General features: G+C 30.3%; 1 protein-coding gene across 3 annotated transcripts in view; it reads right to left on the bottom strand.

Annotated features, from left to right (window-relative positions):
- Positions 1–285: 285 nt before the first annotated feature.
- LOC130897753 (fibronectin type-III domain-containing protein 3A) overlaps positions 286–18,259 on the bottom strand; it is a 116,530-nt gene continuing 98,556 nt past the window's right edge. For all 3 annotated transcript variants that reach the window (XM_057806636.1, XM_057806637.1, XM_057806638.1), the window contains 9 exons: positions 15,369–15,646; positions 14,189–14,464; positions 13,947–14,123; positions 10,072–10,318; positions 9,684–10,009; positions 8,283–8,541; positions 7,500–7,705; positions 6,136–6,541; positions 286–5,683 (listed from right to left, as the gene is read on the bottom strand). In XM_057806636.1, coding sequence (XP_057662619.1) covers positions 5,339–5,683; positions 6,136–6,541; positions 7,500–7,705; positions 8,283–8,541; positions 9,684–10,009; positions 10,072–10,318; positions 13,947–14,123; positions 14,189–14,464; positions 15,369–15,646 — 2,520 coding nt within the window. In that variant the 3' untranslated portion in view covers positions 286–5,338. The remainder of the gene's footprint in view (positions 5,684–6,135; positions 6,542–7,499; positions 7,706–8,282; positions 8,542–9,683; positions 10,010–10,071; positions 10,319–13,946; positions 14,124–14,188; positions 14,465–15,368; positions 15,647–18,259) is intronic.

Genomic DNA, 18,259 nt, shown 5'->3' with positions numbered 1-18,259 from the left:
AAAGTTGGTATTCTTTTACGTAAAGTGTTATAATGTACCAAAATATTTGTATAAGATTTTTTTGAACTATGCTATAACTCACCAACTCATATTTATACTCGTTTCTTTTAAAGTAGAGCCATCTAATACATTTTCTGGTCTTTTGAGCCTCGTATACGACTCGAAGGACCAGAAAATATACGGCTTGAAGGACCAGTAAGTGTGAAACATGGTGTTGTAGTAGTAGAGTTTTTTTCCAGGTAATTATAAAATGATTAGGATAGGGTAGGTAAATAAAAGACATGATTCTAGTAGATAAAATATAATGGATTCTTTTATATATATAATGTATATTTACCTATAATAATTATAACTCTTCATATAGTGCAAGGTGCACAGTTACACATCCCAGTATAGCCAACTTTAAAATTATAAATGATTAGATCATAAACGATTAACATTAGATTTATATAATTTAATGGATATTCTTCAACATATACACTTTTTTTTCTATATAAATGTTACTATATGTATACACAGACGGACTGTTAACAATAATAACATATAAAACTTTCAAAAATTACATACACAGGACGATGCATACGAAAACGGCGTTTCTATTCCCACTGCAAATTCCATAAGTACATTTAGGAATAGAGCGCCTGCTACGGAAGAAATTGGGACACTAAATAAATAAATGCTCTATAAAAATCTCTCATAAATATATATTTTATATAAAGATATTATTTATTAAAAAAAAGAGTTAAAATAACTGTTTCCAACAGATTTTACTATGTACAATGTACGGAGTCGCTGATAAACCTCGTAGGTAAAATTTTCGCAATATAAAATAAAATTTCTCGATAATTCGAAAATTAGTAGCATTGATAATTTAGTAGAGCCAATAAATCTTGGGTCGTCTTAAATAGGCCGATACAAGTTAGTAGAATGGACAATCTTCCAAAATCTGAACCCATAAGAATATAAAAAGTTTTTTCGAGGTCAACACATCGACTTGTCGAATCAAACGCAAATATATTCATTTCCAAACATCTAATTCACGGAATGTTACATTAAAATTCAAAGTAGCTATCAAAATAAAGCATTAAAAATACAATTCATACTTTTAGGTTCATCTGGGGCATTATTCTTTATTTTTAATAGTATCAAAGTCGCTTTAGTTGATTTATTTTTTCCTTTAGCCAAAAACTGTGACTTTGAACACTTTTTGTTGACAATTGACACAGAACAACAGATGCTATTGACAACTGGTACAGAACAATAACTGTTCTCATTTGTTATTGACAGTTGGTACAGAACAATTGTCGCAGACAATAACCACAGATAAAGTAGAACCTGATTATTGAAGATATGTTATTGGCATGGAATTAAAAACTTTTGACTGTAAAAAGTTCAGTAGTAATTAAATCATCAACATGCACTAATGATTTGCTTTAAAATCATTACCAATTACTAATAAATGAGACGGATGGGTCAAATAATCTATAAAGAATGAATTCTAATTTAAAATTATGATAATACTGCACTTAATTCAATGTTCAAAATTATTCTTAAACAAATTATCCTTCAAAATCGAGCTACAACGTTTGACCGAAACCTTTCATCGAAGCAACTCTCTTTATATGTGCAAAATATATCAATTTTCTACCTTAAGCATTCTCTTTACTCAAGACCATTGAGGTTGTCTATTAATGTACATTATCCAACCAAAAATTGTGTTTTACATGGAGCAATAGCTAGTGACAACCAGTACTAAACAACTGCGGTTGACAGCTGGCACAGAAAAACGACTGGAATTGACAACTGACACAGAACTGTTGTTATTGACTTGTTGTTAGATAGTTATTTTTTATATATAACTGTTACATGAAATTAACGGCTATCAATGGCTGGTACTGATCAACAGTTGTTGACAGCTGATACGATAATTGCTAGTATAAAACAAGGACTGTTAGTGATAACTGACACAGAACGACTGCTATTGACAATTGGCATGGAATAGTTACAGTTGACAGTTGACGTAGAACAATAGCTATTGATTATTGTTATCAACCGTTGACACAACCATAGATAAACTAAAGTTTTAGTTAACACTACATCAATTTTCGTTGGAAACATTAAAAAGGGAATAAATTTTAACATCCTAGACTTGATCATAGAATAACAAAATGAAATAAGAACTTAATTACCACCTCGAGTTGGCTTTTTTTGTTGTACTTGACTCAAAATAAGAAAAAAAGACATATCTACACATTAATAAATAAATAAATTAACAAGAATATTTAAAATATACATAAAACAATCGATAATAAAACTTTCCAACTCAAATAATCGATGATTTTAGTGCAACAATCAGTGAATATGGTAGGAATTATTGTAATAATAATCGATTTAAGACTTCTGTGTACTATCACAACGAACGTAACACTTTTCGACGAACTAACACGAAAATATTTCACCATATTTCGTGTAGATCGTAGGGAAAATATAGTGTACAACACGTGAAGAAAATACGATATTTCATTATTCGTATGAAATTTCACATTTTGTTTACGTGTTGTAAACAATATTATTTCTACGTTCGATACAAACATTGCACTATTAATTTACAGAATCGTGATAATCGAGGGGCGTATCGTTCGGGTAAAAACGTTTTTTGATTGTAGGTGATGTTTTACGATAAAATAGCTTGCATACAACTTGAAGGACTATATCCGAAATATTTAAAATCGATCATCAACTGAATGATATAACTCCTCGAATATAACTAATAACCAGTCCGTTCTGTATATACGAATCGACTTTTCCAGTCACTTTCACTTAAATTTCATCTAGATAATAATTTAAATATTGCCAACAGCATTACATAATTAAATATGTACACTATGACTGGAATTCATCCCTTTTGATAGGTCATCGGGACCGTAAACTAACGATGGGTAAAAATTACGCCCCTTCGACAAAAAAATTAAGGGTCGTATATTTGCCTATTGTTAGTTTTCAATCTACTATAGCCATTCATCATCACATCATAATCTATATGTATCGGTGGTATCGATAATAACGCCTTTCCTTGGATCTTTCAATGTAAAAAAATATAATAAAAAATATAAAATAAGATCCGTTAAGGAGGAATTTACACGCGGTATAATAATATCACGTTCGTTGAAACTAAAAAATTGGAATCCAATTACCAAAATTATTCATATTCAAAATTGTCTTACTAATTTAGTGAGAGCGTGTATCGGCAGTCAACGTGTTTGACGAACTAAATCTGATTAATTAAAATTATTTTAAAAAATGTTTCAAAATTAACGCATATTTTTTAAAATTGAAAAATTGACCATACAAAATTGCTATATTATTTCTTAATATACGCGGTATATTCAAAAAGTATGCATTATTTTGAGTTAATTTCGCAGGACACTGTATGTAAAACCGATTTAATGAGGTTTTCATGGGTAATTTGGGAAAAAATCATTAGCTTGAAGTGAATATTATTATACTGCGCAATGAACGTTAGTCGAGACCATCGAGTTATTAGCACCACACCAATTACGGGAGACATGTATAAAAAAATACCAAAACATGACGCTTTGGTCCTCTATAATTATACTTCATTAATAAAAAGCCCTGTTTAATAATACTTAAGAATCGCGGAGAGAGGTTACGAGTTTGGAAGTTTTACGAAAGATAGTGGTAGAACTTTATGTCAAAACTTTCATCAAATGTCAATTTAAAATTATATATAAAAGAGCTACAGTTAAGAATTTGTAACAATTATTTGAACAGGGAAAATTTTTATTATCAAAAATATATTCGTATCGCCTATTTTTTCAATTAAAATATTTGTTTTCATTATAATAATTACTATTGCTGACAGCTGACACATAACTAGAGTATCTGGTGAAGGATGACACAAACAAGAGTTGTCGATGACAGTTGACACACAACAAGAGTTGCTAGTGACAGCTGACACATAACAAGAGTTGCTGATGACAGCTAACGCACAACAAGAGTCGCTAGTGACAGCTGACATATAATAATAGTTGCTGGTGACAGATGACACATCACAAGAGCTGCAGGTGACAGCTGATACACAATAACAACTTTTATTGACAATTGGCAGTGAAAGACAATCATAGATAAACTAAAAAATTCATTTATTATGAATTTTAGTGGTATCTATGTAATTAGCACAAAAATAGGAACGAGGGTTTGTAGTACATCAATACTAATAAAATTATATTTTAAATTATAGAAAAACGGATAAAAAGCGACAAAACTATAATAATTAAAAAAAAAAAGATGAAATAGTTCGAGGAAATATATTCTTAATTTTTTAAAGCAGTTTCACATAAATATTCCATTTTCTATTGTTGATTTCAAATACTTTACATCGTCAAGGTTATCCATTAATGAAAAAATATAATTTAAAATAACCATATGAGTTCATTATTGTGAAGTGGAATAACAGCTATTGACAGCCGTCATAGAACAAGCGCTGCTAACGACAGTTGACATAGAACTGAAACTGTTATTGACATTTGATACAAAACAATTGTTATTGGCACTGAATACAGAACAACTGTTATTGACAGTTGACATAGAAAAACTGCAGTCAACGCTAATAAAGGATAAACCATAGTTAACAAAAAACAAAAAGGAAAATTAGATAAGTGAATTAATCTTAGTGTTTTATGAATTATAAATAATAAATATACTTTATCAATGACTTTTCATGAGACAATTATTTTAAAAAATGGTTTTAGAAAACGAAAACTAGAAAAAGTGGAATATTTTGATTTAAAACGTTCAATGTTTAAAAAAAACCTTCAAAATAAGGAAGAAAAATTGTGATTAAAAAGTTTGCTTATAACCTAACCCAAAAAAATAGACAGATCAAGGAAAATTATTGCAAAATTTTACACCATCACATAGTAAACGATAAAAAATTTGTTTCATATACCGGGCGATCAAATAAAGTAGGTAAACAGCCATATATCGAAACCCGCTCAACTCACGTCCATTCTGTAAAAATATCAGCAAAAAAATGACTAAGAAATTATTTTCAGCTTCATAAAATATCCGCTATGTGGCGCAACAACAATTAATATTATTAAACAAATTAGAAAATATTTCAGGCAATTTCTCTTGCAATAATTTTTACCGAATGAATCCAAGTAAAACGGTTTGTGATATACAGCAATCATGATCCAATCAGATAATAACCATATATCGAAATTACGTAAATTATTTACCGCTACCACTTCCTTTCGAACGCTTCCCACCTCGTTTAAATTTCTACAGACGCGCGCGTCTCCTTTCAAATCGACGTTTATAAAAACGACGCGATCATTAGAGATATGGCGATTCCGGCGATGAGTACTAACATTGCGTACACGTAAGTGCAGTACTCCTCGGTAAAACTAACCCTATGCCGAATGGAATGATAGAGAGAACGGTGTTTGTTAATTGAAGGGCTACCTGCTGTCGGTACCGTCTTCGACGGCGTACCGCCCCCTACTGGTTCCACCGAAGTAGTCGTAAAGGTAACCGGAGGTGATGCCGGACCTGGTAATTCACCAGTAGACGTTAAACGGACGGGGCAAATGCGAGCCGTGTAATCGGTACCTGGTTCCAATTCCTCGATTGCGCATTTCGTTTCAGAACATTTCGATACCTGTAATACAGACATGCTATTATATATTTAAAAACAATTATATACCCGGTTTAAAATCATAATAAAAACACGAATTTGGTAAGGTTAGGATTCATATGTCGGTTAGTACTTCCGATTTTAACATACAGTAGATTGCTGAAGTAAATTCAATCTTATTTAATTGAAGGTTAAGTTAACCTAACCTAATCGAAGGTAAAGTGGATCTAACCTAGAAAATCGTATTTTTTTTCTCGGAAAGTACAAACAAAAATGAACAATTTAATAATAAAAACCATTGAATATCATAATTTGAACGATTTTTTCCAATTATTGAAAAAAAATTAGGTTAGGTTATGATTCCCTTTCTTCATAATTTCCTCGTAACGTTAATAATATGGATTCTACCACCTCGAAAACGCTAATTATGATCCTAAACAGGACGGATACGTAAGTATAACCAAAAAAGATCTTACCTGTTTATAAACTTGTTCTTTCACCCTCGCCAGTTGCACCCTGTATATTATCGAGTCCGTAAAGGTATTTCTGGCCGGCGACCATTCGAGCGAACAACTCCTCTCGTCAACTTCCACGACTTTCGGTATTTTCAATGAGGCAGGTGGCGCTAGGCTCGTACCGAATTCGTAGTATTCTGAAAATTCACCTACGCCCGCATCGTTCGTGGCGTTTATCCTGAATCTGTACGTTGTCGATTCGTGCAGTTTATTCACTTTGCACGTTAGAGCCGTACCTTTATATACACAATTATAACCACCTGATCGGGGATTCTCCATTTCTATACAGTATTGGGTGTATTCGGTGTTTTTACCCTCGCCCCATTTTAGTTTGACGTAATTGTGGCCCACTCCCAAGCATTCCAATCTACAAAAACCGTTCATTTATTATAAGGAATTGAAAAGCAAAGTCGTTCAAAAAGAATTTTGATTCTAGTTCGATCCCAAATATATGTGATTTGACTATTTAGTAATAAACGTTCCAATATTTCACGACCTTCCTTTATCATTTTATACTAACGAAACACTTGCATATGTCTCACCAAAAACTTTTACCTCTTTACAATTAGATTCATTAAGGAATTTGATTGTTTTAAAACCCTTTTCTGGACCTTTGAACCGGATATCTACCAGCGACTACCACTTCAGGAAAGTTATCCACAATTGGACAATCTTCCAGGTGCCTCTGACTTCTAAACAAGTTTTTTCCATTATGATAAATCTTAGGATATGTAAAGCTACCTCAAACTTTGTTTTGTTTGTTTAAAAGCTTATTTTCAACTAATTTTCCGGATATGTACCATCGACTTATCTCTGGTCTTTCGAACCGGAAATGTTCCATCGACTTATCTCTGGTCCTTCGAGCCGGATATGTACCAGCGATTTATATCTGGTCTTTCGAGCCGGATATGTACCAGCGATTTATGTCTGGTTATGTCTGGACAATTTTTGGTTATTTTTTTCAATGGTAGTAGAAGGATTAACGTACGCAGCTGTCATGTCGATCTTTAGAGATGTATAAGAACCAATGGAGGCAAATAAAAACAAGAATATTATATATACGAGGAGAAGTCGAGAATAATACGTGTTTAGGTTTGTCAAGGTGTGTTTAATGAGTATTTATTAGTGAAAAAGGGTTGGAAAATAGAGAAAACAATATACAAGGTACGTCAGCGTCGTTTCCACCATTAGAAGTGGATTTTCTGTATACGGAAGGACTAAAATACAAACAAGAGAGTAGAATTTGCACGAAATGTTAAAGTGTAAAAGATGACAAACGTTGGATCCGACAACAATAATTTTTTTTACCTCAGATAATTACTTACCTAGGCGCTGAAGGAGGTAACCTCAAAGTGGCAGCTCTCAAAGGCGAAGAATAAGGGCCAGAAGAAACATCGTTTACAGCTTGAATTTTTATTTTATAAATGGTTTCAGGTTGTAAACCTTCTATTGTGTATTCGTTAACAGCGCCCTCTGTAGTTATCGTTCTATCGCCAATTTCAATGTTGTAATGTGTAATAGGACTTCCATTCTAAAACAACCGACGAAAAATTGATAAATATTCATAAATTATATATACAAACAATATGGCGATATTGGCGCCATTTTGGAAACGTTTCTACAACTCTTCTTTTCATAATAGACTCACCATAGGAATTTGTTATTTTATTATTTTGGTTTATCCTCCAAATTTGATACAAATTCTTTTCAAAAAATGATAAAAATAGGATTAACTAAATAATGAAAATGAACAATCGCATATTCCAAATCAGGTAATTTCCAAAATACCCTTTTATTTTCTACATACACCTCGTATAATGCATCCAATCGTTTTTGTTTGTGTGTTCGGAAAATGTCAATGTCAAATTGACAACGTCAAATAAACATGTAGTGGTAGGTTATTGTCTGCTTCTGTTTTTTTTTCCATTATTTTCTGTTGATATTCAAAATTGAAATTTAACAAACTAATTATTTGTGACTCTTGCCTAAACTTGTCAATGTCAAATTGACAATGTCAAATGACTGTGCGGTTTTAGGTTATTGTCTGCTTCTTTTTTTTAGTATCTTGTTCTTTTTCATTATTTTAGGGCGTTGGTGATGAGACTTACCTCATTGGGTGTGTTCCAATAAAGTGTGATGGAGGTAGGAGTGGAAATGGATTTCAATGTATTGATGGCGGATGGTGATGCAGGTGGTGTCAATGTCGTCGCTATTTGAGAATATCCACTGAAACCGGCGCTATTGCCGGCTTGTACTCGAAAACAATAGGAATGGAAGGGTTGCAAGCCTTTTACGTCGTAATTCAAGTGGATTCCTTGATATATACTCGAGAATGAGTCTTCGTTCATACTTTGACTCATTTCTAACCTAAAAAATTGTTTTAATACGTTACAATTATTCTATTTCGTACATGGAATAGAATATATATAGAAAACTGAATTTAATTTTACAAATTTTTGGGAAAAAAATCGAAAACAAAATGCCAATTACAATTTTTTTTATATTTTTCTCTATAACTATGCAAATATTTTTTATTACTCGAAAATTTTTAAAAAATTACATCTCTAGGGGGTCAAAATCAATTATAATCAATTTTCGTTTTAAATTTTGGGTTTAAATTATTTATTTATTATGTTTTTTAATAATTATTAAAAATGTTGAGAAAAATTGTTAAATATAAAGTAAATTTTCAATTTTTATCGATTTTTTCTTTAAAAACTAGACGAATATTTTCAATTACTTGATGAATTACAAGAAATGACTACTAGAAGGGGTCAAAATTAATTGTGATTTATTTAAATATAAAATCTGTAGTAAAAATAGTTCTAATAAGCGCATATTAAGAATTTTATTCTATTTTTCTAATAAAATATGCTGTTAAGTTTTAGTTTTAAAAATTTTGATGAAAATTATAAAACAAAATGTAAATTTTCCGATTTCTTTCAAACTTTTTTGTCAACTTTTCCATAATTAGTATACAAATATTTTCAATTACTTCATATAATTTTGAAAAAATGACCCCTTCTAGCGGTCAAAATCAATGGCAATTTATTTCAGTTTTAAATGGGTACCAAAAACAATGTTAATTTGCTCCGAATCAAAATTTTATTGTATTTTTTTTCATGAAACAATATTTTGAAAAAATTGTGTTACAAAATGCCAATTTCATATAAAAATATTTCTAATTTGCTAAAATTCATAATTTTAAGGCATTTTTTAATAAAATGAGCGGGTAGATTTTATATTTTTTTAGTTTCTAAAATATACAAAAAAAATGCCAATTTCCAATTTTTTCTACATTTTCCTTATGTAGTATGCAAATATATTCAATTACTTGATCAATTTTAAAAGAAATGACCCCACGAAGGGTCAAAATTAAACGCAATTTTAAATTTGGAGTAAAAATACTTATAATATCGCTCATATTGAAAATTTCATTGCCTTTTTACAAAAAATGACCCCTTCCAGGGGGGGTATATCAAATTTCAAATTTGTAATTATATACATACTTATATTCACTAATAGGGGCACCATTGCATTTAGGCTCCGTCCATTCGACGTACGCTTGGAAAGGACTCTTGCATACCACTTGGGGCGTTTCGGGTGTAGAAGGAGGCGCAGCGCCACTAGTTACTTTCAACGGTTCCGACCAAACTCCGGATCCCACTCGATTGACGGCTCTCACTTGGAAAACGTAATCACAGCCCGGACTCAAATTTCTAACACTACATTCTGTTACTTTGGTAGTATGTAAAATACTTTTACTACCGTCCGGAGACGTCATTTCGATTTCGTATTGTAGAATAGGCGCGCCGCCATTATCGTCCGGTTCAACCTATAAAACAAACGTTTCGATATCGTCTGACTAATATTCGATTAACCCCTTAAATTACTCACCCATCGAATGGTCACCGAATTGGCTAAAGGTTTTCCGAAGATTTTAAGTTGGGAACACTGACCGGGTCGTACAGCGTCTGTAGTCACTGTGCAGATTTCAGAAAAATTGCTAACACCACCGGCACTAACACAATTCACCCTGACTTGATAAGTAGTTCCCGGTGTTAGCTTATCACAGACTGTTTCAGTTTCCAAGCCCTGATAGATTATTTGGAAATTACTACCTGAGCTTATTTCTAAATTATACCTAGAAAAATCGGTTTTATATAAAAATTAGGTTACGTGGAAACGTAAAAGACGAAACGATATACATTAACCCAACTGAAAGTCATAAAATGCTCATAAGAAAATCGATTGCACATAATTATTTGATTTTCATCGAAAATCGAAATTTTTCAAAGGTCAATAAATAGTTTCAGTATCTTCGTTCTCAATCTCAATCACTCAATATAAAAAATTATAGATGTATTCAAAACAAAATGTTACATCAATAATTGATCAGCTAAATCGATTGATTCCTCAGCTAAACTAAAATATTTGTGAGCTGAAATTGATGATTGTTCAGTTAAACTGAATTATTGATTAGCTAACATGAATAACTGGTAAATTGAATATTTTATGAACTAATATCAATCACAGGTTAGTTAAAAAATCGATAATTGGTTAGCTAAACTTGACTACTGACAAGATTAAATGATTTATAAGCTTAAATGAATGATTTTAAAGAACGAAGTTAGTTAAAATCAATCACAGGTTAGTTAAAATCGATAATTGGTTAGCTAAACTTGACTACTGACAAGATAAAATGATTTATAAACTTAAATGAATGATTTTAAAGAACGAAGTTAGTTAAAATCAATCACAGGTCAGTTAAAATCGATAATTGGTTAGCTAAACTTGACTACTGACAAGATTAAATTATTTATAAGCTTAAATGATTGATTTTAAAGAACAAAGTTAGTTAAAATCAATCACAGGTTAGTTAAAAAATCTCAATCTCAATCACTCAATATAAAAAATTATAGATGTATTCAAAACAAAATGTTACATCAATAATTGATCAGCTAAATCGATTGATTCCTCAGCTAAACTAAAATATTTGTGAGCTGAAATTGATGATTGTTCAGTTAAACTGAATTATTGATTAGCTAACATGAATAACTGGTAAATTGAATATTTTATGAACTAATATCAATCACAGGTTAGTTAAAAAATCGATAATTGGTTAGCTAAACTTGACTACTGACAAGATTGAATGATTTATAAGCTGAAATGAATGATTTTAAAGAACGAAGTTAGTTAAAATCAATCACAGGTCAGTTAAAATCGATAATTGGTTAGCTAAACTTGACTACTGACAAGATTAAATGATTTATAAGCTTAAATGATTGATTTTAAAGAACAAAGTTAGTTAAAATCAATCACAGGTTAGTTAAAAAATCGATAATTGGTTAGCTAAACTTGACTACTGACAAGATAAAACGATTTATAAACTTAAATGAATGATTTTAAAGAACGAAGTTAGTTAAAATCAATCACAGGTCAGTTAAAATCGATAATTGGTTAGCTAAACTTGACTACTGACAAGATTAAATTATTTATAAGCTTAAATGATCGATTTTAAAGAACAAAGTTAGTTAAAATCAATCACAGGTCAGTTAAAATCGATAATTGGTTAGCTAAACTTGACTACTGACAAGATTAAATTATTTATAAGCTTAAATGATTGATTTTAAAGAACAAAGTTAGTTAAAATCAATCACAGGTTAGTTAAAAAATCTCAATCTCAATCACTCAATATAAAAAATTATAGATGTATTCAAAACAAAATGTTACATCAATAATTGATCAGCTAAATCGATTGATTCCTCAGCTAAACTAAAATATTTGTGAGCTGAAATTGATGATTGTTCAGTTAAACTGAATTATTGATTAGCTAACATGAATAACTGGTAAATTGAATATTTTATGAACTAATATCAATCACAGGTTAGTTAAAAAATCGATAATTGGTTAGCTAAACTTGACTACTGACAAGATTGAATGATTTATAAGCTGAAATGAATGATTTTAAAGAACGAAGTTAGTTAAAATCAATCACAGGTCAGTTAAAATCGATAATTGGTTAGCTAAACTTGACTACTGACAAGATTAAATGATTTATAAGCTTAAATGATTGATTTTAAAGAACAAAGTTAGTTAAAATCAATCACAGGTTAGTTAAAAAATCGATAATTGGTTAGCTAAACTTGACTACTGACAAGATAAAACGATTTATAAACTTAAATGAATGATTTTAAAGAACGAAGTTAGTTAAAATCAATCACAGGTCAGTTAAAATCGATAATTGGTTAGCTAAACTTGACTACTGACAAGATTAAATTATTTATAAGCTTAAATGATCGATTTTAAAGAACAAAGTTAGTTAAAATCAATCACAGGTTAGTTAAAAAATCGATAATTGGTTAGCTAAACTTGACTACTGACAAGATTAAATGATTTATAAACTTAAATGAATGATTTTAAAGAACGAAGTTAGTTAAAATCAATCACAGGTCAGTTAAAATCGATAATTGGTTAGCTAAACTTGACTACTGACAAGATTAAATTATTTATAAGCTTAAATGATTGATTTTAAAGAACAAAGTTAGTTAAAATCAATCACAGGTTAGTTAAAAAATCGATAATTGGTTAGCTAAACTTGACTACTGACAAGATAAAATGATTTATAAACTTAAATGAATGATTATAAAGAACGAAGTTAGTTAAAATCAATCACAGGTCAGTTAAAATCGATAATTGGTTAGCTAAACTTGACTACTGACAAGATTAAATGATTTATAAGCTTAAATGAATGATTTTAAAGAACAAAGTTAGTTAAAATCAATCACAGGTTAGTTAAAATCGATCATTGGTGAGTTAAACTTGACTACTGACAAGCTTAAATGATTTATAAGCTTAAACGAATGATTTTAAAGAACGAAGTTAGTTAAAATTAATCACAGGTTAGTTAAAATTAATAATTGGTCAGCTAATTCCAATGAATGAATAGCTAAAATGATTTATAAGTCCAAATGAATTATATTTACTATGTAATATGAACGTTTGGTTAAGTGAAGATAGCTACAGTTCAGTTAAAATGAATAATTGGTGTTAAGGCTTCAGTGAACGATTTTACCAAATAAAATGAATATTTAGTTAGCTGAATTCCATGACAGGTTAGTTAAAATGAATAATTGGTCAGCTAAACTGAATGAATGAATAGTTAAAATGATTTATAAATTTAAATGGATGATTTTACCAAACAAAATAAATATTTTAGTTGAAATCAATCACAGTTTAGTTAAAGTTAATAATTGGTCGGCTAAATTCAATGGATGAATAATTAAGATGATTTATAAGCTCAAATGAGTTATGTTACTGTGTAAAATAATTATTTGTTTAAGTAAAGGCAATTACAGTTCAGTTAAAATGAATAATTGATTAGCTAAAGTGAATAAATGAATGATTTTATCAAATAAAATTAATATTTAGTTAGCTAAAATGGATCAAAGGTTAATTAAAATGGACAATTTATCAGCTAAACTCGATGACTAAAATGAGCTTCAATGGAAATTAATGATTGGATGGCTGAAATCAATTACAAGTTAGCTAAAATGCAGAATTGGATGGCTAGAGTGAGCGATTGGTCAATTTAAACCAATTAACGTCCAGCTAAAACAAATTATGGAATACTGCAGCTAATTATTATCCAGGTAAATTATTGTTCGGCTGAAATGAACTATTGATCAGCTATAACGAATAATTGGCCAGTTAAAATGCATATTTGATTGGAATAATAACATCAACATAATTTTTTGGAAATTGTTACTTACTGAGTTATTACAGATCTTCCGGTCTTTTCGCCCGGCTCCCATTTCAATTTAAAAGAATGTGCGTGTACTTTTCCTTTGATTATAGGTCTAGTCGGCCTGGCGGGTCTATCGGGCAACGTACTGAAGACTACTTCGTCTGACCAAGGCGATGTTCCACCCTCATTTTTCGCCCTCAATCTAAAATTAATTCGGGGATACATTCATCAAATATAATTATCGATATTTTATATCAAAATATTTACCTAAAAGAATAGTTGGTGCATTCTTTTAGTCCCCTACAGATGTGTTGAGTATCGCTACCTAAATAAACGTTCAGATAACCGTATTCCGTTTCGACGTCGTTCATCTGCAAAATGAATTCGTCGTCTTTCGGTCGACGTTGCCAAATTATATGTAATGATTGAATATTAGCCTCGCGCAACGTTGGCGGCGACGGTTGTGAAGGTGGATTGTCATTGGTACTATACGCTATACAGTCAGAATATAAACTTTTTCCTACTTCATTAAGAGCTGCTAACCTATCAACAAACGATATTATTATTATTGTTCACGCCAAATTGTGACGCAAATATTTTTGATTACAACTTTTTCCTAATAACTTGAAGTTAAACCACCACCAAAATGGAGACAATCCTCTGGTATAGGAACAGCACATCAGAAAAACAACGAGGAAAGTTTTTTACGCATATAAAAACGTATCAAAATGGTGGACAAAACTGTTGGTTAAGCACAGTGTATTATAACGCGAGGAATTTCCATAACATGGACCGTGAAGCCGGTCCTGTTTGAGTATTTCAATAGAATTGAAAAGTTGGTGGACGCGTCGGCTACAAACTTTTTTTTACATGTTTATATTTTTTTCTATAGATTCGATTTCTAGAAAGGCCTTTTTATCAGTTTGTTTACTTACTAAAATCGAATTATCGAGAAATTATTTTTGTATAAATAATCGCTTGTTTTTTAGCGAAAAAAATCAGTGAATAATTGAATGTTCTAATGTGCTATAATATAATGAAAGAAATTTAAAAAGGAACCGACAAATTCAAATAAATTATTCAAGTTATTGAATAGTTAAGTATTAGTGAATAATTACTATAAATAGCGAGTAGTTTAGTGTTAAGTATGTGAGAAATACCGTGTGTATAAAGTCACACCACCGCATAAAAATAATTTAAATCAATTAAACATGAAACATTTAAAATAAAAAAATTACTTTGTTTAAAATAAAAATGATACACCGAACTTTTTGACAACACCTCGTAAAATATCTAGTTTTTAAATCGAAATAACGAAAATCGACGAAAATTAATGATTCACGTTGTTTTTTTTATTCATAATCATTTTTCTCAGTGTAGCGATTCCAGCTTGTGGTCAAATGACGCGTGACGTTTTTGTGAGGTTAAGTTAAGTGAAGTTATTTACCTGAAAGTATAAAGTGTTGCTGGAAGCAATTTTTGTAACGTGTGCGTTTTACTTCTACCCCTGTAGAATTCCACAAATTCTCCTCCTTTGCCCGCATCATATTCCAAGATGTAGTACTGTATATGCGCGCCATTATCGTTAACGGCGTTCCAACGCAATTGCAACGAATGTTTGGTTCGACTTAGGAGTTTCGGTGGTTGAGGTTGGTCAGGTTCACAAGGTGGAGTGTTGAATTTTACCGGATCGGTTGCCGAGCCTTGGAGTTCATCCAAATGCACCTTGGAAATAATTTTAAAAATTTTAATGTATATTTCGTATTTAACGTAGCACAATTTTAGATCGGAAAAATTGGTTTGTATCCAACGTATTTGTGAAATTTTAAATTGAAATATTTACGTTTGATACGCATTAGTTCGTTACGTGTCGTTTTCGAACATAAACGAGTGAATTATAAATGCCGCAGACTTTCAAAAGTTAGGTTAGTTTCCACATAACTAGATCTGTGCAAAGATAGAAAATTGGGACGTAGCTTATTAATGATAAACATTTGGTCGTTTAAAACAATACTCAAGCAAAAATAATTGGAATATTGAGCTCAAATTTTAGAGGAGCGTTCTTAAAGAATCATTATATTAAAGTAAAAAATCAGGATGTTGCTTATGGTTGCAATATTACAAATACGAGGTTTTAAATTTGTTAAAATAATAATGAAAAACATAAGTTGGTTTAAATAATTCCTCAGGCCAAAATAATTGGAATATTGAGCTCAAATTTTAGAGGAGCGTTCCTAAAGGATCATTATATTAAAGTTAAAAAGCAGGATGTTGCTTATGGTTGCAATATTACAAATACGAGGTTTTAAATTTGTTAAAATAATAATGAAAAACATAAGTTGGTTTAAATAATTCCTCAGGCCAAAATAATTGGAATATTGAGCTCAAATTTTAGAGGAGCGTTCCTAAAGGATCATTATATTAAAGTTAAAAAGCAGGATGTTGCTTATGGTTGCAATATTACAAATACGAGGTTTTAAATTTGTTAAAATAATAATGAAAAACATAAGTTGGTTTAAATAATTCCTCAGGTCAAAATAATTGGAATATTGAGCTCAAATTTTAGAGGAGCGTTCTTAAAGAATCATTATATTAAAGTAAAAAATCAGATGGTTGCTTATGGTTGCAATATTACAAATACGAGGTTTTAAATTTGTTAAAATAATAATGAAAAACATAAGTTGGTTTAAATAATTCCTCAGGCCAAAATAATTGGAATATTGAGCTCAAATTTTAGAGGAGCGTTCCTAAAGGATCATTATATTAAAGTTAAAAAGCAGGATGTTGCTTATGGTTGCAATATTACAAATACGAGGTTTTAAATTTGTTAAAATAATAATGAAAAACATAAGTTGGTTTAAATAATTCCTCAGGTCAAAATAATTGGAATATTGAGCTCAAATTTTAGAGGAGCGTTCTTAAAGGATCATTATATTAAATTAAAAAATCAGGATGTTGCTTATGGTCCCGATAATAGAAATACGAGGTTTAAAATATGTTCAAATAATAATGAAAAACATACGCTGGTTTAAATAATTCCTCAGGCCAAAATAATTGGAATATTGAGCTCAAATTTTAGAGGAGCGTTCCTAAAGGATCATTATATTAAAGTTAAAAAGCAGGATGTTGCTTATGGTTGCAATATTACAAATACGAGGTTTTAAATTTGTTAAAATAATAATGAAAAACATAAGTTGGTTTAAATAAATCCTCAGGTCAAAATAATTGGAATATTGAGCTCAAATTTTAGAGGAGCGTTCTTAAAGAATCATTATATTAAAGTAAAAAATCAGGATGTTGCTTATGGTTGCAATATTACAAATACGAGGTTTTAAATTTGTTAAAATAATAATGAAAAACATAAGTTGGTTTAAATAATTCCTCAGGCCAAAATAATTGGAATATTGAGCTCAAATTTTAGAGGAGCGTTCCTAAAGGATCATTATATTAAAGTTGAAAAGCAGGATGTTGCTTATGGTTGCAATATTACAAATACGAGGTTTTAAATTTGTTAAAATAATAATGAAAAACATAAGTTGGTTTAAATAATTCCTCAGGTCAAAATAATTGGAATATTGAGCTCAAATTTTAGAGGAGCGTTCTTAAAGAATCATTATATTAAAGTAAAAAATCAGGATGTTGCTTATGGTTGCAATATTACAAATACGAGGTTTTAAATTTGTTAAAATAATAATGAAAAACATAAGTTGGTTTAAATAATTCCTCAGGCCAAAATAATTGGAATATTGAGCTCAAATTTTAGAGGAGCGTTCCTAAAGGATCATTATATTAAAGTTAAAAAGCAGGATGTTGCTTATGGTTGCAATATTACAAATACGAGGTTTTAAATTTGTTAAAATAATAATGAAAAACATAAGTTGGTTTAAATAATTCCTCAGGCCAAAATAATTGGAATATTGAGCTCAAATTTTAGAGGAGCGTTCCTAAAGGATCATTATATTAAAGTTAAAAAGCAGGATGTTGCTTATGGTTGCAATATTACAAATACGAGGTTTTAAATTTGTTAAAATAATAATGAAAAACATAAGTTGGTTTAAATAATTCCTCAGGCCAAAATAATTGGAATATTGAGCTCAAATTTTAGAGGAGCGTTCTTAAAGGATCATTATATTAAAGTTAAAAAGCAGGATGTTGCTTATGGTTGCAATATTACAAATACGAGGTTTTAAATTTGTTAAAATAATAATGAAAAACATAAGTTGGTTTAAATAATTCCTCAGGTCAAAATAATTGGAATATTGAGCTCAAATTTTAGAGGAGCGTTCTTAAGGGATCATTATATTAAAGTAAAAAATCAGGATGTTGCTTATGGTTGCA

This window comes from Diorhabda carinulata, chromosome 9, assembly GCF_026250575.1.
Source record: "Diorhabda carinulata isolate Delta chromosome 9, icDioCari1.1, whole genome shotgun sequence".
In the NCBI taxonomy this organism is placed as follows: domain Eukaryota; kingdom Metazoa; phylum Arthropoda; class Insecta; order Coleoptera; family Chrysomelidae; genus Diorhabda; species Diorhabda carinulata.
This window is presented reverse-complemented; position numbering and strand designations above follow the sequence as displayed.